The sequence below is a fragment of the Chaetodon trifascialis genome, chromosome 11 (genome assembly GCF_039877785.1).
Source record: "Chaetodon trifascialis isolate fChaTrf1 chromosome 11, fChaTrf1.hap1, whole genome shotgun sequence".
NCBI classification, from domain to species: Eukaryota; Metazoa; Chordata; class Actinopteri; order Chaetodontiformes; family Chaetodontidae; genus Chaetodon; species Chaetodon trifascialis.
Genome location: NC_092066.1, coordinates 1,361,253 through 1,386,778, shown reverse-complemented (window position 1 = coordinate 1,386,778; position 25,526 = coordinate 1,361,253). Strand labels below are relative to the sequence as shown.

At 42.0% G+C, this 25,526-nt stretch overlaps 1 protein-coding gene across 1 annotated transcript in view; it reads left to right on the top strand.

Moving 5' to 3' along the window:
• LOC139338735 (zinc finger protein 91-like) overlaps window positions 1–24,605 on the top strand; it is a 299,694-nt gene extending 275,089 nt beyond the window's left edge. The window contains 2 exon segments of the mRNA XM_070973986.1: window positions 23,544–24,052; window positions 24,054–24,605. Of these exon segments, the coding sequence (XP_070830087.1) occupies window positions 23,544–24,052; window positions 24,054–24,105 (561 nt within the window). The 3' untranslated portion in view covers window positions 24,106–24,605.
• Window positions 24,606–25,526: the final 921 nt, after the last annotated feature.

Sequence of the window (25,526 nt, the reverse complement as noted above, 5' to 3'; positions counted from 1 at the left end):
CTCCTGACAGCTCTTATCTCCTCTCCTTCTGTTCCCAGTATTCCTTCAAGATTCCATTCTCGTTCTGCTTCTCTGACCTTTTCTTGAAGCGTCTTTCTCTCTTTTACATACTTGGCACAGTGCAATATTACATGTTCAACATTTTCCTTTGTCCCACATCTCTCACACCTGTCATTATTTCTTTTCCCCAGGGTAAACATTGTGTCATTCAATCCCGTGTGTCCCACCCTGAGTCTTGTTATAATAATTTCATCTCTTCTGTTCCTTTCTTTGAAATATCTTGTTATGACTGATTTTTGAATTTTGTGATATGCCCTTCCTTTCAGGTCATTCTCCCACATCGTCTGCCATATTTCCATTCCTTTCTGTCTGATTAGTGCTTTTCCTTCTCCTTTTCCAAGTTGAACTGGTACTGATATTTCCTTTTTCAGGGCCTCTTTTGCAAGTTTATCAGCCATCTCATTACCTCTTACTCCCTCATGTGCTGGGACCCAACAGAAATGAACATCCATACCACCCCTGTGAAGTCTTAACAAACTATGCTGAATCTCAATAACTAAATCTTCTCTTGCAGAGTTTGTTGATTGGATACTTTCTATAACTGCGTTTGTAGTAGGTGTTTCTCAGGTATACACTTGTTTTGACTCCCACTTCACTCAAAAGCCATTTTCTTTTCTTTTCCAGAACACTCGTGTCAACCTTAGCATCAGGGACAAGCCATGGTGGTACACTGCTAACTGGAGTAGACTTTGTGAATTCTTTGGCATCTAGTCCATACTTTTTTACCATTTCTTCTTCTAACCATCCAAACCCACGTCTCTGGAATCTGGAGTATTCCCAGCACCTCTGTATTGTTTTTGTTGCAGGGTTTTCTTCCCCACTTCCTTTTAGTTTTACCCAGTAAGCTAATGCCAGCTTTTCTCTTCTTAGCTCCAGGGGGGTCTCCCCTGCTTCTATAAGTACTGCGTTTATGGGGGATGTTCTTATGACTCCAGTGCATATACGAAGTGCTCTGTACTGTAACCTGTCTACTTTCTGTAGTGCTGTCTTGGTTGCTGCTCCATACACTATACACCCATAGTCTATTGCTGATCTCATAAGTGCTCTGTAGATGTCCACTAAACATTGCTTGTTTGCCCCCCAGTCACATCCAGCCACTGCTCGCAACAGATTTATTACTTTTTTACATTTTGTTTCCAAGTGTTTCATATGTGTTTTCCATGAATATTTATAGACTAACCACAGACCCAAGTACTTAAATTCCGATACCATCTCCATTGGCTGACCATACAGTGTTAGCTTCTCAGTATCAACTTTGCGTTTATTTGTGAATATCATGTAGCATGACTTGCTTGTTGACAGCTTGAAACCCCACTCATATGACCATTTCTCTACCTTTTTTATTGCTTTCTTCATGTTCTCTATCACATGTAAGACATTTCTTCCCCTCATCCATATAGCCCCATCATCTGCATATAACGCTGCTTTGATACATCCATCTACCTTTTCGAATATGTCATTTATCATGATATTAAACAACAGCGGGCTAACTGCACTACCCTGTGGGATGCCATTTTCTATCTCAAAATCCCTTGAACAAACTGCTCCTACCTTGACTCTAATTTTCCTATCTGTCAAAAAGTTCATTACCCAGTTGTACATCCTTCCCCCAATACCTATTTTACTTAACTTGATCAGTAACCATTCCCTCCACATTGAATCATATCCACAGTGGAGCGACCTTTTTGGAATCCAAACTGATAGTCATTTAGCAGCCCTTTCTGTTCCAGTACATATGTCAATCTACTCACTATTAATTTCTCCAACCATTTACACGTGAGATGTCAATGCTATTGGCCTATAGTTAATAGGACTTGAAGGGTCTTTCCCTGGCTTGTTAAATGGTAAGATTATTGCCCTTTTCCAGCAACTTGGTATCACCCCCTCTCTCCAGATGTTATTAAAGAGTCTCAGTACTAGCTTTAGTGATTCTTCTGGGTGCTGCCTGAAAATGGCATAACAAAGTTGATCTTGTCCTGGGGCTGTGTACCCAGTACCCTGTAATACTATTTTGAGTTCTGCCATTGTAAAATCCATCTCTAATGTTGACCTGAAGTCCTCTCTCTTCTCCCTCACATTTCTATTGTCTCTGAGTATTCGCTCTTTCTGCTGCCTGTAAATGTTGTCAAGGTGTTCACCATTATTTACTGTTGCAAATGTCTTTCCTAGCACCTCTGTCTTCTCTTGATCTGTCACTGCTAGCTGATCTCCATTAACCAGTGCTGGGATTTTAAGGTGTCACCAGCTGTATAGGTGTCTTGGGCTTAGCTTTGAATTTAGATTTGTAGTAGCTAGAAACAAAACAAATGACATAATGGTTTGATCAATTACCTCGATACCAATTGCTCCAGAAGAAATGTATCATGGTATAAGCTATCATATTGCTTAACTTACATATCTAGCCTTTTGCAAACAAGTGTAAACCTATTTTTCTAATCCTTTTTAACGGATCTGCAGAATCACTTTATTACTAAATCAGATACTCAAATCGAGATACTCAGCCCTAGCTTGTGGGTCAGCATTCTTCCTGGCCCTGAAAAGTCTTTGCCTTTCTTTATTAGACAGCGGCATCTGCAAGAACAAAACTGACCCTTAAACATCAAAAGCTGTACTCATTTTTGGGTAATAACTTCACAATATCTATGATAATGTCCTGTGTTGCAATCATTGAAAACGATGACAAAAAATACCACAAAAGTTCAAAAATACACAATACTGCTTCTTTTATTTAATTAATCAATTGCTGTTATTAATAATAATATTTATAACAATACAACATCAAATCAATGCCTAAAAAGCTAAAGATACCGATACAAATCTGAATTGATTAACATGTCCATTCTGTATAACAGAGGACATGTCCTGCGTAACGGAATATCTTTGTTATCCAGGGAGGACATATCTTTATCCAGGAAGGATAAAAAAAACAATTTTTCCTTTATTATCAGGTACTAACTGGGTCTACTGTGTAAAATATTAGCTTAATCTTCTACACATCAATGTCATATTTCACATGAAATAGGTAATTTTAAAATGTAAAAAAATTAGAAATGTTTTTTTAGCGTTATCCAGAAAGACACATCGTGGTGGTACGTCATGTACCACTGAGCGAAAAGGTCAAATTTTAAGAGAGACTTACTGACCTTCTGATATCTTTTGGGGGTCAGAATCTGTTGGCTGATGCAACACTATGTCACATGACTATCCATATCCAATTATAATCATGTATAGCCACTTTATGTCTGTTACCCAGGAAGGACATTTGAGAATCCAAAAATGGGGACAAAAGTATTTCTTGAATAAAAATGTAAATAAGCTTAGTGTTGTTACTATATTTGTAGGTTTCATTACAAACATCAACACAATTATGCCCCAGTACAACATTAATGCTTTTATTAAGATTTTTGACATTTTTAGCATATTTTTGTGCTTAGATTTTTAGCCCGCACGTTACCCAGGAAGGACAGTTTTGTACTTTTGAGCTAAATAGCTCCTTGAATTTTCCTTTCTTATGCTAAATACTTATATGAGTAAGTAAAGGGGTGAGAGTTGGGTAACAAAATGTAGTGTTTTAAAATTTTTATATATTTTTAACATTATAAACATGCCTCGGACACCAGAATTGACATGCCACGTCTTTGACCCTTAAATACAACAATAATAGAAGAATTTGAATTTTGATTTTCTAAACCTCTCTTTTACGTGCTGACGTGCTGAGGTAAGCGTATCGTCTCACTTCCTGTTTCTGGTTGCTGCCTTACGAGTAGTGTGCGTTTGTCGTTCTTGTTCCTCTGAGTGTAATTTGCTCTGTGTTTTGTTACAGCGGCCTTTTATCCGCGCTCTAGAGTAACATTAGTTCTGCTCAAGCACCCATAAGTCTGTTTATTTAGCGACCGTCAATTTTATTTGTCTACGCGCTTGTCTGCTCTGCTAGCTATACCAACTTAGCCTAGCAGCTAGCGATGGCTTCTCCCAGTCCCTCTCCAGCTCTCTCCTGCTTGGTGTGTCACATGTTTAGCTACTCCTCTGCCTCCTTTAGTGATACTGGTACGTGTAATAAATGTAGTTTATTTGGTGAGTTGGAGGCGAGGCTTAGTGAATTGGAAGCTTGGCTCCGCACCATGGAAACAAAACCATTAGCTATAGTTAGCCAGGCCCCCGTAGTCGGTGCGGACCGACCAAGTGCAGCTCCGGCTAGCCGTCCCTCGACAGCTCCCGAGCAGCCGGGAAACCAGGGAGGCTGGGTGACTGTTCGAAGGAAGCATAGTCCCAAGCTGAAGCCCACGGGTCACCACCAACCGCTTCATGTTTCTAACAGGTTCTCCCCACTCGGCGACACACCCGCTGAGAAACCAACTCTGATTATTGGCAGCTCCATTTTGAGAAATGTGAAGTTAGCGACACCAGCGACCATAGTTAAATGCCTGCCGGGGGCCAGAGCGGGCGACGTCGAATCAAATTTGAAACTGCTGGCTAAGGATAAGCGTAAATACCGTAAGATTGTTATTCACGTCGGCGGTAATGACACCCGGTTACGCCAATCGGAGGTCACTAAAATTAATGTGGAATCGGTGTGTACATATGCTAAAACGATGTCGGACTCCGTAGTTTTCTCTGGACCCCTGCCAAATCTGACCAGTGATGATATGTTTAGCCGCATGTCATCGTTCAATCACTGGCTGTCGAGGTGGTGTCCAGCAAACGGTGTGGGCTTCATTGATAATTGGCAGACTTTCTGGGGAAGACCTGGTCTGATTAGGAGAGACGGCATCCATCCCACTTTGGAGGGAGCAGCTCTCATCTCTAGAAATCTGACCGATTTTATTTATGAACCTAACCCCTGACAACTCAGAGTTGAGACCAGGAGGCAGAGCTGCAGTCCTACACGCTTCTCTGCGCCTCCATTAGAGCAGTTACCCACCCAACACTCCATAGAGACTGTGTCTGCCCCCCGACCACGTAAACTAAGTAAACCAAAAGCACAGAGAAGAGGAGTTAAACATAAGAATCTAATTAAAATTAGAACAACCTCTGCAATAGTACAACAAGATAGGAGAATTAAATGTGGACTCCTTAACATCAGATCTCTGTCCTCTAAAGCTGTTTTAGTAAATGAGTTAGTATCAGACCATAATATTGATTTATTTTGTCTGACTGAAACCTGGCTGTGTCCTGAAGAGTATGTGAGCCTAAATGAAGCTACTCCTCCGAGCCATATTAATACCCACATTCCTCGAGGCAGCGGCAGAGGAGGTGGAGTTGCAGCCATTTTTGACTCAAGCCTTTTGATCAACCCTAAACCTAAACTCGACTATAACTCATTTGAAAGCCTTGTTCTCACTCTTTCTCATGAGAAATGGAAAACAGTGCAGCCACTTTTATTTGTTGTAGTATACCGCTCTCCTGGTCCTTACTCCGAATTTATAGCTGAGTTCTCGGAGTTTCTATCAAGTTTAGTTCTTGAAGCAGATAAAGTAATTATTGTAGGTGACTTTAATGTACATGTCGACGTTGATAATGACAGCCTTAGCACTGCGTTTATCTCAGTATTAGACTCAGTTGGCTTCCGCCAGAATGTACATGAACCGACTCACTGTTTTAACCACACCCTCGACCTTGTTCTGACATATGGCATTGAAATCGAAGACTTAATAGTCTCCTCACAGAATCCTCTTTTATCAGACCATCATTTAATAACTTTCCAATTCATATTACCAGACTACCAGCCAGTAGGCAAAAATTCTTATACCAGACTCCTGTCTGATAGTGCTGTAGCTAAATTTAAGGATATGATCCCATCAGTATTTAATTCAATGCCATGTCTCAATACAACAGAGGAGTCTTATGCTAACGTTAGTCCCTCCCAGATTGACTTCCTGGTTGATAGTGCTACAGGATCGTTGCGTATGACACTTGACTCTGTTGCTCCCCTAAAAAAGAAGAAAATTAAACATAGGAGGTTAGCTCCATGGTATACTCCTCAAACCCGCAAATTAAAGCAAACTTCACGGAAAATAGAAAGGAAATGGCGTTCTACCAATTTGGAAGAATTTCGGTCCGCCTGGCAAGACAGTCTTAAAATATACAGGAAAGCCCTCCGCAGTGCCAGGGCAGCCTATTACTCTGCACTAATAGAGGAAAATAAGAACAATCCCAGGTTTATCTTGAGCACTGTAGCCAGGCTGACAGAGAGCCATAATTCTGTTGAACCATGTATTCCTTTAGCTCTGAACAGTAATGACTTCATGAGCTTCTTTAATGATAAAATTCTAACTATTAGAGACAGAATTCATCGACTCCTGCACTTAACAGGTACTGTTTTGTCTTCAAACGCAGAAATCGTAGAAACTGTTACTCAGTCTGTCGCAGTTTTAGACTGTTTTACTCCTGTTGACCTTCACCAACTAATTTCAATAATTTCATCATCAAAATCATCTACCTGTATTTTAGATCCTATCCCGACTAAGCTGTTTAAAGAAGTATTACCTCTAATTGACTCTTCAGTTTTAGACATGATCAATCTGTCTTTATCAACAGGCTACGTACCACAGTCCTTTAAAGTAGCTGTGATAAAACCGCTACTGAAAAAGCCTACTCTTGATCCAGGGGTTTTAGCCAACTATAGACCGATATCCAACCTTCCCTTTCTCTCAAAAACTCTTGAGAAAGCAGTTGCCAATCAGCTGTGCGACTTTCTAAACAATAATAGTTTATTCGAGGATTTCCAGTCAGGATTTAGAGTGCATCATAGCACAGAGACAGCACTGGTTAAAGTTACAAATGACCTTCTAATTGCATCTGATAAAGGATTTGTCTCTGTACTAGTCTTACTGGATCTTAGTGCTGCATTTGACACCATTGACCATGGTATCCTATTGCAGACACTGGAACATTTCATTGGCATTAAGGGAACTGCGCTAAGCTGGTTTAAATCCTACTTGTCAGATCGCTCTCAGTTTGTACGCGTTAATGACGACTCCTCTGTGCTCACTAAAGTCAGCTATGGAGTTCCGCAGGGTTCTGTGCTTGGACCAATTCTATTCACCTTATATATGCTTCCTTTAGGTAAGATTATCAGGAAGCACTCAATAAATTTTCATTGCTATGCAGATGATACCCAGCTATATTTATCAATGAAACCGGAAGAAACCAGTCAGTTAACTAGACTACAAGCATGTCTTCATGACATAAAGACCTGGAAGACCTGCAATTTTCTGATGCTAAACTCGGACAAAACTGAAGTTATAGTAGTAGGCCCTAAACATCTTAGAAAGTCACTTTCTGATGACATAGCAGTTATGGATGGCATTGCGCTGGCCTCCAGCACCACTGTAAAGAATCTGGGAGTTATCTTTGACCAAGACATGTCCTTTCACTCCCATGTAAAACAAATTTCAAGGACTGCCTTTTTTCACCTACGTAATATCGCAAAAATCAGGCATATTTTATCTCAAAATGATGCAGAAAAACTAGTCCATGCATTCGTAACTTCCAGGCTGGATTATTGCAATTCTTTACTATCAGGCTGCCCAAATTCATTGCTGAATATTCTCCAGTTGCTCCAGAACGCTGCAGCACGTGTTCTGACAAAAACCAGGAAGCGAGATCATATTTCTCCAATACTCGCCACTCTGCACTGGCTCCCTGTAAAGTTTAGAACAGAGTTTAAAATTCTCCTCCTTACTTACAAAGCCATAAATGGCCAGGCACCTTCTTATCTTAAAGAGCTCATAGTACCTTATTGCCCTACTCGAACACTGCGTTCCCAGAATGCATTTCTACTTATGGTTCCTAAAGTCTCAAAAAGCAGAACAGGAGTCAGAGCATTTAGCTATCAAGCTCCTCTCCTGTGGAACCATCTTCCAGTCTTTGTCCGGGAGGCAGACACTGTCTCTACATTTAAGAGTAGGCTTAAAACTTTCCTTTTTGATAAAGCTTATAGTTAGGGCTGGCTCAGGCTGGTCCTGGACCAGCCCCTAGTTATGCTGCTATAGGATTAGACTGTCGGGGGACATCCAAAGATACACCGAGCTCCTCCGTCCTTCTGTCCCTCTCCATCCGCACGCTCTCATGTCCTACCACGGCGTATTACTAACTTAGCTCCTTCCCCGGAGTCTCTGTGCTTTGTCGTCTTGCAGGTTCCCATGGACAGTGGCTGAATCTGGATTGTGGATTTCAGCTGCATCTCCTGCCTTGGCCCTGCCTGACATCCACTGCAACTGCTACTGCTGTTATTACATCCACTGTCACTGTTACTGTGACTGCGTGTCTGTCTCTCTGTCTCTGTCTCTGTCTCTCTCTGACTGCTTTTCTGTCTGTCTGTCTGTCTGTCTGTCTGTCTGTCTCACTCTCCCTCTCTTGCTCTTCCTCTCTCACCCAACCGGTTGAGGCAGATGGCCGCCCACCCAGAGTCTGGTTCTGCTCGAGGTTTCTGCCTGTTAAAAGGAAGTTTTTCCTCGCCACTGTCGCCAAGTGCTTGCTCATGGGGGAATTGTTGGTTTCTTTGTAGATAAAAGAGCTTGGTCTGTACCAGCTCTATATGGAAAGTGTCCTGAGACAACTTCTGTTGTGATTTGGCGCTATACAAATAAAATTGAATTGAATTGAATTGAATTTTAAACATAACAGTACTTGTTTGTTTAAAACATTTACACACAAATTAAATATAATATGCATACAAATTATATAACTTTTAGAACCTTTTAGTCGATAGTCAAACTGAATAAAAGCACAAATATATTTAAATACGTGATTTCTATATCATTTAATTATTCTCTATTTTATTAATTTAGCACTAGGAATAATAAAGGGCAGATTATGAATGGATTAAATTCGTGGCTATACAGTACAATTTTTGAAAAGGTATGAAATGTCATATCAGCAGCAGCCTCCTCACCAACCCCCTCAACAGAAGCTGTTCAATGTACCCCATCAGGTAAAACAGAGACTAATTTTGCTTTGCACTGGCCTCTAACAGATATTTGAGGTGTGGATGATGATATGGTATGTTGTGATTCCATGTTACATTCTTTATGAATATGGGTTGCTACCATTCAACTGGTTATATTGCAAGGTATGTTTCTGTGTGGTGTTTCAAATTCGTGCTCCATGTGCCCCCTTTTAACTTTGAGCACCTGCTCCTCCAAAGGTCTCTGCATGGCCCTGCTCCACATCTCGAGAAAACGTGTTGCTGAGACAACAATGAAGTTAGTCTGAGAGTGTCTACCTTCAAAATGACGTTTTAGTATCAGTCTGTTTATATGATATGTAGCTTGTGAAAAAAATATGTACAGAATAAATAATCATGACAGTCAGTGCACATCGAATCAAATCAAATCAAATCAAACGAATCAAACTTTATTTTTATGGCACTTTTCATACTTAAAAGCAACACAAAGTGCCTCACAAAAAAAAAGTAAAGGAAAAAAGAAAAGAAAACCCAGCCCTTCTGCCCCCATAAATACATAGAGACATATATATATATAGACATACAGGGAGTCACACACAAGCCCATACACCCATATGGACAAGGCAGGGAATAAGCCACCTTAGGGGGCCATCCACACTGAGAGGGCCCCCGGCCCATGACTAGGGAGTGCCACCCGAGACTGGCCCGACCCAGGCAGACAGGGGGCCCCACACCGAAGTGCAGAGGCCTCCAGGCCAGAGCCAACCCCTCAGCAGCGCCCCCATCAGTAGACCAAGAGCAACTCCCAGTGTGGGGGGCCCCCATGAGGAAACGCCGCAGAAAAAACCAGGAGGAAACACTGGAGCTAAAAACCAAGGGACTAAGACATAAACATTGAATGAAATAAAATGAGTAAATTAAATAAATAGTAACTAAACATGTTGTTAAAACATGCAACTAAAATAAGATACAAATAAAGATTAAATGTGATATGATAAGAAGCCTGATTAAAGGAATGAGATAAACAAATCAAGTAAAAGCCTGATTAAAACATCAACGGTCTCTGTGGCCCTGAGGTTCTCCGGCAGGCTGTTCCACAGTCGGGGGCCATAATAGTTAAAAGCCGCCTCCCCGTGTGTTTTAGTTCTTACTTTTGGTATGGTTAAGAGGCCAGTGCCGGAGGACGTCAGGGTCCGCGAGGGTTGATAGGGCCCGAGACCATTAAGACGTTTGGAAACTAATAAAAGAACCTTAAAATCTATCCTGAAACGCACGGGGAGCCAATGCAGCTGGTGGAACCAGCTGGTGAAACTGGTGTAATGTGTTCCCGCCCTCTGGTCCTCGTCAGCAATCGTGCAGCTGAATTCTGTAGTAGTTGAAAATTTGAGATACTCTTTTTGGGAAGACCAGAGAGCAGGGCATTACAATAATCTAAGCAACAAGAGAGAAAAGCATGCATCAGCACCTCCGTGCTGGCCTGAGAGAGAAACGGGCTTACTCTGGCTATATTCTTGAGATGGTAAAAACCTATCTTTGTTATGTTTTTGATATGTGGAATAAAAGTAAGCTCAGAGTCAAAAATCACACCCAGACTTTTTACAGAATGTGATAGTTTAAGATATTGTAGTTTTGGTAAAAGTTTCTCTCTCTGGCCTTCAGGACCAATGACTAAGACCTCTGTTTTGTCCTGACTGAGCTGAAGGAAATTTTCTGCCATCCATGACTTAATGTCTGTAATGCAGTTAAAAAGGGCATCAATAGGCCCTGTGTCATCAGGAGACACGGCAATGTACAGTTGCGTATCATCAGCATAACTATGGAAGCTGATGCCGTGCCTCCTGATGACATCCCCGAGGGGTAGGATGTACAGATTAAAAAGAGTTGGACCTAAAATTGACCCCTGGGGAATCCCACACTTGATCTCATGGGTTCCTGAGGAAAATGCAGCCCAACTTACAAAGAAGTGCCGGCCAGTGAGGTATGAGACGAACCAGTTAAAAGCAGTACCTGAGAGGCCGACCAGGTGCCTCAGTCTGCTTAATAAAATGTGATGGTCTACTGTATCGAAGGCGGCGGTTCGATCCAGTAGTACCAAGACTGTGAGCTTGTGTTTATCTAAGTTGCACCTGATATCATTTAAAACAGGGGGGGCCAACCAGTCAGAGACTAAGAGCCACATTTTTTACTGTGTTACCACAAAGAGCCACATCACACACATGGGCACACATGAACATCACCCCATCCCTTCCTCTCTCTCTCTCTCTCTCTGTCTCTGTCTCTCTCTCACACACACACACACACACACACACACACACACACACACACACACACACACACACACACACACACACACACACACACCTCTGCTCAGCCAGATTCATTGTAAATGTCACACACCAACATGATAATGACAGAAATTGACTCCTACAGTACGAGGACCACAGGCCAGTCATTTTCAACAGTGAACACTGTGTGCACTGTCTCACACACACAAACTCTCAGTTCAACCAAGTCCACAAACAAAAATATAATAATTGACAGTAGCGTTTTTCTTTTACTACGCATTTTGCTTAATGGGACTTCTGGCATTCCTTGCCTTGAACAATCCTCTTCAAATCTGGCTTGTATTCCGTTGTTGCCACTCGAAGCAATTCTTTCACATGGGTGTCAGTCAGAACAGATCAATGTTTTGATTTCACGTGTTTCAGGGTAGAAAACAGACTCGCAGACGTATGTTGACCCAAACATTGACAGTTTCTTAAGCGCAGCCCATTTGACATTGGGGTATTTTTCCAATGGCACACTTTTCCAGAACTAAATGGTCCCTTCCCTTAGAGCAGGTTTCAGTTGGTCCTCCTCACAAAGATCGATCATCTCCAACTCAGCCACAGCATCATCTGTAACTAGCAGGGCTTTCAAACATTCCATCTTCGCATTAAATGGGTCGACGAGGAACGTAATCTGTGGCCTTTTCAGTTGTAGATCACGGAACCGGGTCACAAAGCTTTCGTGCAGGTTTTCAACCAGTGTTGCATATCTGGCTCTTTGCTTATTCAGGGCGGCGCTGATGACTTGCCCGCTGGCTTTTAGTAGAGTGGGAAAATGCGTTAAATCTCCCTTGTGAATATGCGTCTTGAACAGCTTCAGTTTGTTGACAAACGCAAACACACTTTGCACCAGGTCAGGCAGCATTTTTAACTTACTCTACAGGGTCAGGTTCAGTCTGTCCAAGTGACATAGCATATCGACCAAAAAGGCCAGATCCATAATCCACTCGAGGTCCGAGAGCTCGGGATAGTCCTTGTCCTTCTCTTCCACGAACAATTTCACGGCATCCAAAAGCTCAAAGAAGCGAGAGAGTACCTTGCTTTTTGACAGCCATCTCACAGTGCAGTGCAGCAGCAGGTCACCTGGAAGCCCTTGGTCCAGCTCAGCGATGAGATTCTTGAATTGCCTGTGGTTAAGCGCATGTGTGCGGATGTAGTTGATGATTTCCATCACAGGCTTCATGACGTTATCAAAATTCAATGATTTAGACATGAGTTGCTCCCTGTGGATGATGCAGTGGAAATTCCAAAACTCGGGAAATGTTTGGTCAGCTTTGCACAGCCCCACAAGCCCATTCACAGATCATGGCTGGCGCTCCATCCGTGGCTATTGCAGTTAGTTTCGGTATGGGCAGATTTGCTTTTGCAAATGCAGTCATCATTGTTTCTTTCACATCTATGCCACGGGTTCTGTCTTTCATAGGCACAATATCAAGGAGTTCTTCTTTGATCACACAATAGTTTGACACAGACCGTGCAAATATTGCCAACTGAGGCTTGTCTTGTATGTCACAACTTTCATCCAATGCGACACTAAAATACTCACATGCTTGAAGGTCAGAGTGCAACTGTGATTCAATAGCCGTGATAATGTCCGATATTCTGTGTTCAACAGTGTGACGGGACAGTTGGACGTCTGATACCGTTCGTTTTAGTTTGTCGTTTTCAGTAGACAAGATTTCAACAACGTCACTGAGGCATCTTTTAACGAACTCCCCTTCATTGGCGCGCATGCACGCACACACGCACACACCTAATCATATGACATGGTTATTCATTTGGCTTTCAAACTGTGAATGCTTATGATTCAGTAAATTAAGATTAAGATTTAATGCTTATGATTCAGAAAAAGAGAAGATGAATAGCATGAATTCCCATTACACAACAAACAAATAGTGACCTGATGTTTTAGCAAACCGATGAGGTTTTATGAAAAATGTAACCTAAGCACTTCAGACAGTTGTAGGATGGGGACGGACACACTGCTGGATCTGCACTGAGATATGTGGGGTTATTTTTACTCTCACAGCGTTCAGTAAACAATCTGTTCATGGTTGAGAAACATGTCATGGCTGACAAGCACCACAAAGTTTACTTAGTTATCTGTCCAGAAAAGGCACATGTAGACAAACAAACCAGAGTTAAAATGACCATGTGGCTTCACCTCATATGAAACGATGAAGCACAACTTATTAGTGTCCATTTCACATTTCTGAAATGATCAGTGTTGAGCCAAATCTTGCTTTCAATGTCATAATCCTGCTGGAAAAGTTGGCTCGGCGAGCATCTCTGCAGTTTCATTTACTTCCACTGCTGTCACCAGCACACAATGAATCTTTTATCACAAACGCTGCAACTAAATGGTTTCTCCCATGTGGACAGTCAAGTGTTTGCTCAAATTTGATTTGTGTGCAAATCCTTTACCACAAACTGTACAACTGAATGGCTTTTCCCCTGTGTGGACAGTCAAGTGTTGTCTGAAATGTGATTTTCGGGCAAATCCTTTACCACAAACCGTACAATTGAATGGTTTCTCCCCTGTGTGAACAGTCAAGTGTTCTCTCAAATTTGATTTTAGTGCAAATACTTTACCACAAACTGTACAATTGAATGGTTTCTCCCCTGTGTGGACAGTCAAGTGTTTGCTCAAATTTGATTTTAGTGCAAATGGTTTACCACAAAGTGTACAAATGAATGGTTTCTCCCGTGTGTGAACAGTCAAGTGTTCTTTCAAATGTGATTTTCGTGCAAATCCTTTACCACAAACTGTACAATTGAATGGTTTCTCCCCTGTGTGGACAGTCAAGTGTTTTATCAAATTTGATTTTAGTGCAAATCCTTTACCGCAAACTGTACAATTGAAAAGTTTCTCCCCTGTGTGGACAGTCAAGTGTTCTCTCAAATGTGATTTTCGTGCAAATCCTTTACCACAAACTGTACAATTGAATGGTTTCTCCTTGTTATGCATTCTCATGTGTTTGGACAAACTGCTTCTGGAACTGAAATTATCTTCACAAACTGAGCATGTGAAAGGTTTTTCTCCCATATGAACTCGTAAATGTGAGGACAAAGATGAGCTGCCTGTGAATCTTACACCACAGACCGAACAACTGAAGGGTTCCTCCCATGTTTGGATTCCATTGTGTTTCTGCAGATGTTCCTTTGAGCCAGGGCTTGTAGCACAAGAGCTGAATGAGGTTTTTCCACTATTACATTCCATATCACTTCCAGATACTTCATTGTTTTGCAGAGGCTTTAAACCTGATGGAGGTTCCCTGCTCTCCTCCCACTCACAACTGTCGTCCGTCTCAGGTTCAGACGAGTCTGAAGTCGTGCCATGAGTAGCTGGTTGTACATGATCTGGATTTAAGTTCCTGTCTGGTCCTGGTCCTCTACAGTCCTCTCCATCAGATCCTGTGTTCATCTGTTCAGTTTGTCTCTGATGAAGCTGTGAGGACTGAGGTTCCTCTTCATCAGCCTCTTCTTCACTCTTCATAACGACACTGAGTGTGAACTTACTGATATCATCCTCCTCCAGCCCTCCAAGCGACTCTCCCTCCTGATTGGTCCACAGTTCCTCCTGTTCCTCTTTAATGTGTGGCAGCTCTGGTGGGTCATCCTGGTCCAGACTGTCCAGACAGTCCTGCTGCTCAGGAGGATCCTCTTCTTGACTCACCAACAGCTGCTGGACGTCTGTGGAGGATCATGAAACACAGACACACCTTTTAGAAAACTGTCATTTCCTGTTAACATTTAAACCACCGCTTTCTTAAATGTGGAGAGATGTTGAACATATTTGGAAGTCTTTCAAACTAAAACAAACTCCAAACATATCGTGCACTTTGCATTTCATCAGAGCAGAAACGCCATAAAATAACAGTGTGGTAATAAGGGCCAACATCTTCTATCAATTCAAAGGTTTCAGATAACCACCATGTTCTCCCCGTGTTCACTTGGGGTATCCTCCATAAAATACCCCAACTAAAAACATGCAAGGGCGCCAAACTGCTGGCAGCCCACCGCTACTGGTCTGCCGTGGAGGAAGGACGGACCAAGGATGGGTCAAAAGTGGAGAAGAATTTCACATAAGCATGGCGTGTGCATGCTATGCATGTTGTGTTGTTGTGACTAATAAAGGATGTCTTCTTACTTCATCATATTTGACTGTTTTCTACTTTCATTTGGAACTTCAATGCAGACAAAACTGTCTCAATGAGACAGAGACGACACTACTTTTAATGAGAACAAGACGGAAGTGATTGTCTTTGGTGGCACTTCCGTGACCTCCCCAGTCGACCTGGGTTCCCTGGCGCAGTTCGCCAAACCCACTGTTAATAATCTGGGGGTAAAAGTGGACGCGGAACTAAAGTTCGACAGCCAGATTAAAGCTGTGGTAAAAACCAGCTTCTTCCAGCTAAGACAACTTGCTAAAATTAAACCCTTTCTGCACAGACAGCACTTTGAAACAGTAATACATGCCTTTGTAACCACTCGGCTTGATTACTGCAATGCACTTTACATGGGGGTCAGCGGGTCCTCCATTGCACGTCTGCAACTAGTGCAGAATGCAGCTGCACGTCTCTTAACTGGCACTCGAAAGTCTGAGCACATTACACCGATTTTAGCTTCACTTCACTGGCTACCCGTCCATTTTAGAATTCATTTTAAAATTCTTTTATTTGCTTTTAAAGCCCAAAATGGCCTTGCCCCAGTGTACCTCTCTGAGCTTCTGCACCCTTACGCACCTACTCGATCCCTCAGGTCAGCTGACCAGCTGCTCCTGAGGGTTCCCAAAACAAGGCGGAAGCTCAGAGGGGACTGAGCGTTTGCTACTGCTGCCCCTAAGCTTTGGAATGAACTGCCGCTGCACATCAGGCAGTCCTCTTCCGTGGCCACTTTTAAATCTCTTCTTAAAACGCACCTCTTTTCCTTGGCTTTTAACACCACCTAGATTGTTTATTTTATGTGCACAGGTTTTTTTTTGTTTTTTTTACCCTTTATTTATTATGTTTTCTGTTTCAATGTCTATTTTATTGTTTTTTTGTTTGTTTGTTTGTTTTTTAATGTACAGCACTTTGGAAACCTTGAGTTTATTTAAACTGTGCTTTATAAATAAAGATGGATTGGATTGAACTATATAGCAGAAACACTGAAGCCCAACATACCTTAAGTCTGTCATATTTTCAAGGCTTTCATTAATATATCATATATTGAGAGTAGGGCTGGGCGATAAAATGATAATATAAAAAAAAATGTGTTCGATAAAACATTCGATAATTTTTTTTTTCTTTGTCAGAAGAAACCTGAAGTTTTTTTTTTACCTTGGGGCCATCCTCTTTGTTCTTTTAGCCTAAGCACTGTCGTCACTGTCTTGTCTTGTGTTGTTCTGTGTGTTTACAATACGAGGTGACTCACTCACTGTAAACCGAATTTACCCAAGGGTACAATAAATATTGTGAATCTGAATCTGAATCTGAAGGTTGGTTGCATGAACAAAGGCACTTGTGAGTGCTACAGTGTGCGAAGAAATTGCCGATAAAACAGGGAAAGTCAGCTTGCCAGTATGGCAGTTTTTTGGATTTTATAAGTCAGACCGTAGTCAGACCAATGTGGTCTGTAACTTATGCAAGACTGTCGTCCCCATCAAGACCGGTAACACCACAAACTTGCTTAACCATCTTAGCGGCGCTCACTCTTTGGAGCGCAGCCGTATTCGCCAACGTCCAACAACATCTGCAACTGCAGCACCACCGTACAAGCAGCTGACCACCATGCAGAGGTATCTGCTTCAGTGCCTGATGACAAATCATCTAAAAGGCACGAAGACGTAACGGAGGCAGCGGCATCTCATACAGCTAAAGACATGCTTCACTGAGCACTGTGGAGAAGCCAGGTTATAAACATCTCTTACACATGTTTTTTTTTTTTTTTTTTTTTTAACACACTTGCAATAAAAATATAATTGAATAGTTCATGTATGTTTAGAGGAAGAAGAGCGACTGAAGTTGTTCTTATGTCTAGGCTGGTTTTATAGTTCAGTCAGTGTTACTGTGCTGTCTATCATGTTTGTTTGTTTGTATGTTACAGATGTCAAGTCTACCTCAGTTTCTGCTATGTTTACAAAACACTGCACATATTTGAAAACATTTTATTCAGCAGAAGGTGAATCAGCTTGTGAACTTCCTGCACTAAACCTGCAGAAAAAAAGTTCTCCGGTTTTTCTCTGTTTACATTTTTACACTTTTATTTACATTTGTTATTTGAGTGTTTTCCATGGTTGTGTTGGCATTTCCTTTCCTTTCTGCCTTGATAGCTGAGGGGATTATAATCAGAGGAAGGTTCCATTTAAAATAAAAATATGTGAATTGAATGTATTTTTCTCCTGGTCCTTATTTGAAATACATCAGAAAAAATATCAATAATTATCAATATCGACTAGAGTTGGGAGGTATCCAAATATTGATATCGTCAAACTTTCCCCACATTTTCCTGGGTATACGGTATTACCGTGACTAATTAAAAATCACTTTGCAGGGCAGCGTGACATGCCCGCAGTTCAGACGGTCGATGCTCACGCGAAGAAGCACCAGTCCTAACTTGTAGCATACCAGAATGACGAAGAGAAACTCAGTTAAAAGCCTCTACCAAGCATTGGCACCCAAACGAAGCATAATTCATAGCGCACGAAATTATATGCGCATTTAACGACAAACAAGAAAACAGCGCACGTCAAAGGCACTATCTGCTGATTTCACCACTTCACGCAAACCACCAAAGCTCGGTATCATATGAAAGCAGACAGTCTGATGATCACGAAGATGTCTGCCTCCTCACTGTGCGACGAAAACTCGGCGAGCTAGCAGCCAAAGAGTACCAGAAAAAAAAACTTTGCTAAATCATAAAGTATGTTTTACCTTTGCTACGTTGTGGTCAAAAGTTATATTCCAGCCCGAAAAAACGTTGCTAATGTCTCCTCCTATGACTCTGAGTTAGTTTGAGGACAATCACGAAGGTCCTGCTTGTTTACATAAAAAGGAGGGGATTCTTCCAGTGGAGGGCACGCTCTTCATGCAATAACCTATCTCTGGGCTTACTTCCTTCTGGATCGTCATTGGTGTTTCTATGGTGAATGTGGGCGGGTCGCTGAGCTATTGACCGGCGTAACCACGCAGTTAGTTTCACCGCTCCGTCTCATGAACGAGCAGAGCGCTCACAGAGGACTCTGCTGAGCAGCCAGAAGTGTTATTTTACGGTTTTATTTGCATTTCTTCCTTTTATGAGAGCTACGAACAACAGCAAGCAGAAAAAATGCTGAAAAAGCGTTTTCAACAGAGGAGATTCTCCGTGTGCCTGGACGAGATAACAGTACTCTGCCCATACGCGCCCATATGAGCGCCTGGACATACCTATGTTAAAACATCTGTAAAACTGCTCAGGTTAATTTTTTTAGCATGTCACCTTTTTCTCAAGTAAAAATTCAACCAGATACATTGAACGGAGTGGACTTTTGTTATGACGATGCTACAATTATGTTCGACCCCTACAGACCTATATGCGCAGCATATTTTTAATGACGGTAATGAAACTGATACCGTTGCTATTTTTAGATTCTGCGGGATACCTTATTACCGGATTACCGCCCAACCCTAATATCGACCTATATAAAACATTTATATTATCAACCAATATAAAACACTTATATCGTGATACAGTTTTCAGCCATATCGTCCAGCCGTAGTTGAGAGCCCCGATAGAAGTTGAACTCTTTCTCAAATCAGAGGATGTCAGCAGGTTTCCAGCAGTTTGCAGTGAGAATAAGCAGTAAAGAGTCAAACCTGCTCTGTGTAACCGGATTTCAGGCTGGAAAACAGCGTCCAGTAGTTTTCGTTGTCCACAAAGTTCCTCCTCGTACTCTGTTATCCTTCTTTCAAACAGCTCAATTATCTCTTCAGCAGCCGCAGTTAGTCGCTGCTCCACAAAAGCTCTCAGCGTTTGGACTTTAGACATTTTCACTGATTCACAGCAACTTTTCCTCCAGACACACTCCGTTAAAACTGTTGGCTCGCTCTGATGTGCTGCTACGTTCACGTGCACGTGTTTCCAGCCAGCAAGCTAAGTTAGCCTCATTAGCTTCGCAGAACAACAGATGATTCAGATTCCAAACGTTCAAACAAAGAAAGCAGCACAGAGTCTATTCTGACTGCTTCAACAGGAGATGCGTCCGTGGTGAAACATTCCGAAAGTTTCCTGAAACTTTACCCACATACAAACTCTGGTGCTTCATTCCGACTTTGTTGTACGACAGCACGCGTTATAAATAACGTGAAAAGTGACCGCGTTCGCCAATATAGAAGTACTTCCGGTGCTGTTTCTTCTTTATTTTTAGTGGGATTTGATGGCAGGTCGCAACTCTTACACGGTGCATATCGCCACCTACTGTATCGGAGTAGGTAGTGTGAGACGCAAAGTTCCTCCTCGTACTCTGCTATCGTTCTTTCAAACAGCTCAATTATCTCTTCAGCAGCCGCAGTTAGTCGCTGCTCCACAAAAGCTCTCAGCGTTTGGACTTTAGACATTTTTACTGAGCTAGCAAGCTAAGTTAGCTTCATTGGCTTCACAGGACAGCAGGGCATAAGTCAGACGTTCAACAGTTTCAGATAAAGAGAACAGCACAGAGTCTGTTCTGACAGGTTTATCTGGACATTTTGAGTCCGTGGAAAATACAGTTTGGTCTCTAACGAAGCTTCTCCGACTCGCGCTGTGTGTGAGTTCTGTCTGTGGCTACTTCCTGCTAGCAAGCTATGCTAACTTCCTTTAGCATTCCTGCTAACAGGAGATGAGTCAGGAGTTAAACGTGAACAAAGAGCAAAATGTCCAGATAAACCTGTCAGAACAGACTCTGTGCTGCTCTCTTTGTCTGAAAACGTTTAACATCCGAATTTTCTCCTGTTGTCCTGTGAAGCTAATGGAGCTAACTTAGCTTGCTAGCTGGAAACACGTGGACGTGAACGTAGCAGCACATCAGAGTGAGCCAACAGTTTTAACGGAGTGTGTCTGGAGGAAAAGTTGCAGTGAATCAATAAAAATGTCTAAAGTCCAAACGCTGAGAGCTTTTGTGGAGCAGCGACTAACTGCGGCTGCTGAAGAGATAATTGAACTGTTTGAAAGAACGATAGCAGAGTACGAGGAGGAACTTTGTGTCTCACACTACCTACTCCGATACAGTAGGTGGCGATATGCACCGTGTACGAGTTGCGACCTGCCATCAAATCCCACTAAAAATAAAGAAGAAATGGCACCGGAAGTACTTCTATGGTGGCGAACGCGCTCATTTTCCCCCGTTATCTATCGCGCGTCGTCGTACACCAAAGCCGGAGTGAACCACTAGAGTTTGTATATGGGTAAAGTTTCAGGAAACTTTCGGAATGTTTCACCACGGACGCATCTCCTGTTGAAGCAGTCAGAATAGACTCTGTGCTGCTTTCTTTGAACGTTTGGAATCTGAATCATCTGTTGTTCTGCGAAGCTAATGCAGCTAACTTAGCTTGCTAGCTGGAAACACGTGCACGTGAACGTAGCAGCACATCAGAGTGAGCCAACAGTTTTAACAGAGTGTGTTTGGAGGAAAAGTTGCTGTGAATCAGTGAAAATGTCTAAAGTCCAAACGCTGAGAGCTTTTGTGGAGCAGCGACTAACTGCGGCTGCTGAAGAGATAATTGAGCTGTTTGAAAGAAGGATAGCAGAGTACGAGGAGGAACTTTGTGGACAACGAAAACTACTGGATGCTGGTTTCAAGCCTGAAATCCGGTTACACAGAGCAGGTTTGACTCTTTACTGCTTATTCTCACTGCAAACTGCTGGAAACCTGCTGACATCCTCTGATTTGAGAAAGAGTTCAACTTCTATCGGGGCTCTCAACTACGGCTGGACGATATGGCTGAAAACTGTATCACGATATAAGTGTTTTATATTGGTTGATATTGATAATTATTGATACTTTTTATGACCTATTTAGGACCAGGAGAAAAATACATTAAATAATTTTTTTTTATTTTAAATTTAACCTACCTCTGATTATAATCCCCTCAGCTATCAAGGCAGAAAGGAAAGGAAATGAACACAACCATGGAAAACACTCAAATAACAAATGTAAATAAAAGTGTAAAAATGTAAACAGAGAAAAACCGGAGAACTTTCTTTACTGCAGGTTTCGTGCAGGAAGTTCACAACTGTTTCACCTTCTGCTGAATAAAATGTTTTCAGATATGTGCAGTGTTTTGGAAACAAAGCAGAAACTGAGGTTGACTTGACATCTGTAACATACATACAAACAAACAAACAAACAAACATGATTGACAGCACAGTAACACTGACTGAACTATAAAACCAGCCTAGACATATGAACAACTTTAGTCACTCTTCTTACTCTAAACATACATGAACTATTCAATTATATTTTTATTGCAAGTGTGTTAAAATGGCAAAAAAGTACGTGTAAGAGATGTTTGTAACCTGGCTTCTCCTCAGTGCTCAGTGAAGCATGTCTTTAGTTATATGATATGCCGCTGTCTCCGTTACGTCTTTGTGCCTTTTAGATGATTTGTCATCAGGCACTGAAGCAGATACCTCTGCATGGTGGTCAGCTGCTTGTGCTGTGGTTGGCGGACGTCGGCGAATACGGCTGCACTTCAAAGAGTGAGCGCGGCTAAGGTGGTTAAACAAGTTTGTGGTGTTACCGGTCTTGGTGGGGACGGCAGTCTTGCATAAGTTACAGACCACATTGGTCTGACTACGGTCCGACTTATAAAATCCAAAAAACTCCATACTGGCGAGCTGACTTTCCATGTTTTATCTGCAATTTCTTTGCTCGCTGCAGCACTCATAAGTGCCTTTGTTCATGCAACCAACCTTGCTTCGCAACTTCAGGTTTCTTCTGACGAAGAAAAAAAATTATCGAATGTTTTATCAAATGCATTTTTTATTGATATTGATAGTGTGTCTATGCCAAGACATATCGTTATCGTGTTATCGCCCAGCCCTACTCTCAATATATGATATATTTATGAAAGCCTTGAAAATATGACAGACATAAGGTATGTTGGGCTTCAGTGTTTCTGCTATATAGTGTCGTCTCTGTCTCATTGAGACAGTTTTGTCTGCATTGAAGTTCCAAATAAAAGTAGAAAACAGTCAAATGTGATGAAGTAAGAAGACATCCTTTATTAGTCACAACAACACAACATGCATAGCATGCACACGCCATGCTTATGTGAAATTCTTCTCCACTTTTGACCCATCCTTGGTCCGTCCTTCCTCCACGGCAGACCAGTAGCGGTGGGCTGCCAGCCGTTTGGCGCCCGGCGACCAGTTCCTTTATCGTCACCATTGGTCAGGTGGTTATCTTCTTGCATGTTTTTAGTGAACACGGGGAGAACATGGTGGTTATCTGAAATCACTGAATTGATAGAAGATGTTGGCCGTGTCGCCCAGCCCTTATTACCACACTGTTATTTTATGGCGTTTCTGCTCTGATCAAATGCAAAGTGCTGTTTGGAGTTTGTTTTAGTTTAAAAGACTTCCAAATATGTTCAACATCTCTCCACATTTAAGAAAGCGGTGGTTTAAATGTTAACAGGAAATGACAGTTTTCTAAAAGGTGTGTCTGTGTTTCATGATCCTCCACAGACGTCCAGCAGCTGTTGGTGAGTCAAGAAGAGGATCCTCCTGAGCAGCAGGACTGTCTGGACAGTCTGGACCAGGAGGACCCACCAGAGCTGCCACACATTAAAGAGGAACAGGAGGAATTGTGGACCAATCAGGAGGGAGAGCAGCTCGGAGGGCTGGAGGAGGCTGATATCAGTAAGTTCACACTCAGTGTCCCTGTGAAGAGTGAAGAAGAGGCTGATGAAGAGAAACCTCAGTCCTCACAGCTTCATCAGAGACAAACTGAACAGATGAAGACAGGATCTGATGGAGAGGACTGTAGAGGACCAGGACCAGACAGGAACTTTAATCCAGATCATGTACAACCAGCTACTCATGACACAACTTCAGACTCCTCTGAATCTGAGACGGACGACAGTAGTGAGTGGGAGGAGAGCAGGGAACCTCCATCAGGTTTGAAGCCTCTGCAAAACAATGAAGTATCTGGAAGTGATATGGAATGTAATAGTGGAAAAACCTCAGTCAGCTCTTGTGCTACAAGCCCTGGCTCAAAGGAACATCTGCAGAAACACAATGGAATCCAAACAGGGGAGGAACCCTTCAGTTGTTCAGTCTGTGGTGTAAGATTCACAAACAGCTCATCTTTGACCTCACATTTACGAGTTCATACTGGAGAAAAACCTTTCACATGCTCAGTTTGTGAAGCTAATTTCAGTTCCAGAAGCAGTTTGTCCAGACACATGAGAATGCATAACAAGGAGAAACCATTCAGTTGTACTGTTTGTGGTAAAGGATTTGCACGAAAATCACATGTGAGAGAACACTTGACTATCCACACAGGGGAGAAACCATTCAGTTGTACAGTTTGTGGTAAAGTATTTGCAGTAAAATCAAATTTGAGAAGACACTTGACTGTCCACAGAGGGGAGAAACCATTCAATTGTACAGTTTGTGGTAAAGGATTTGCAGTAAAATCAAATTTGGAAAAACACTTGACTGTCCACACAGGGGAGAAACCATTCAGTTGTAGAGTTTGTGGTAAAGGATTTGCACGAAAATCATATTTGAGAGGACACTTCTTCATCCACACAGGAGAAACCATTTAGTTGCAGCGTTTGTGATAAAAGATTCATTGTGTGCTGGTGACAGCAGTGGAAGTAAATGAAACTGCAGAGATGCTCGTCGAGCCAACTTTTCCAGCGGGATGATGACATTGAAAGCAAGATTTGGCTCAACACTGATAATTTCAAAACTGTGAAATAGACACTAATAAGTTGTGCTTCATTGTTTCATCTGAGGTGAAGCCACATGGTCATTTTAACTCTGGTTTGTTTGTGTCTACATGTGCCTTTTGACATTACGTGTCAGGCTGTGTACCAAACCAGTTGCTTATCTGGACAGATAACTAAGTAAACTTTGTGGTGCTTGTCAGCCATGACATGTTTCTCAACCATGAACAGATTGTTTACTGAACGCTGTGAGAGTAAAAATAACCCCACATATCTCAGTGCAGATCCAGCAGTGTGTCCGTCCCAATCTTGCAACTTTCTGAAGTGCTTTGGTTTCATTTTATACAAAACCTCATCGGTTTGCTAAAACATCAGGTCACTGTTTGTTTGTTGTGTAATGGGAATTCATGTTATTCATCTTCTCTTTTCCTGAATCATAAGCATTCACTGTTTTAAAGCCAAATGAAGAACCATGTCATATGATTAGGTGTGTGTGTGTCATAATCTGCTGACCATGACACCACGTACAGTATGTTATTATGCACTGATGAAGTGAACCTGTTGTCCTGACTGTACAACACATTATGACGTGCCTATTGTGCTGACATTGTTCTGATGAGAGAACAAAGTCATCCTGTCTGCAAAGATAATGTATTGTTGATAATCTCACAGCTTCTCCTGCTCCGGGCTCTTTCTTGTCATCTCACACTCGAGACAGCAAGGAGGGAGTCCGTCTGCAGGCGTCAGAATAAACTCTGAGAAAGACAACAAACGTCTCTGTGCTTTTTAGTCCAAATTGCCAGAACGAACTTGGCGTTGTCGGCAGGATCACCCATGAGGTGACATTCGGGACTCAGAGCTGCAGGTTTTAAGTCTGATCAGCTGGAGACACGTGAGGACCGATGTCCACTCACTGGCGTGATCCAGAGAACTTTTTCTGGCACACAACCTTTCTGGTGAGTAAATTTGGAAGCAGTAAAAGGTCTTCACCACCTGGGCTGTGCTGTAATAGACGTATTAACAGGGCAGGTTTTGGAAGCCACTGTAGAGTCTGTGACTCATAGATACAGCCCCTGTGCACATTAATAAAGCTTTGTTACCATCAATGATCGTTTAGTTTTAGGTTTGCAGTTCTAAGAACGCATAGGGTTAGAATAATTTTACATTAAGCTCTCACTGGCAAAACAAAAGTGGGAAATTTAGTAAAAACAACGAAATTAAGGTTAAATGGGACAAATTTTAGAGGAAACTAACAGTAAATATCTGCACTTGATTTAGTTGAAGTGGTAAAATGGAAAAATGTACCTCTGATGTGTTCTCCTAATATTTGGTTAATGA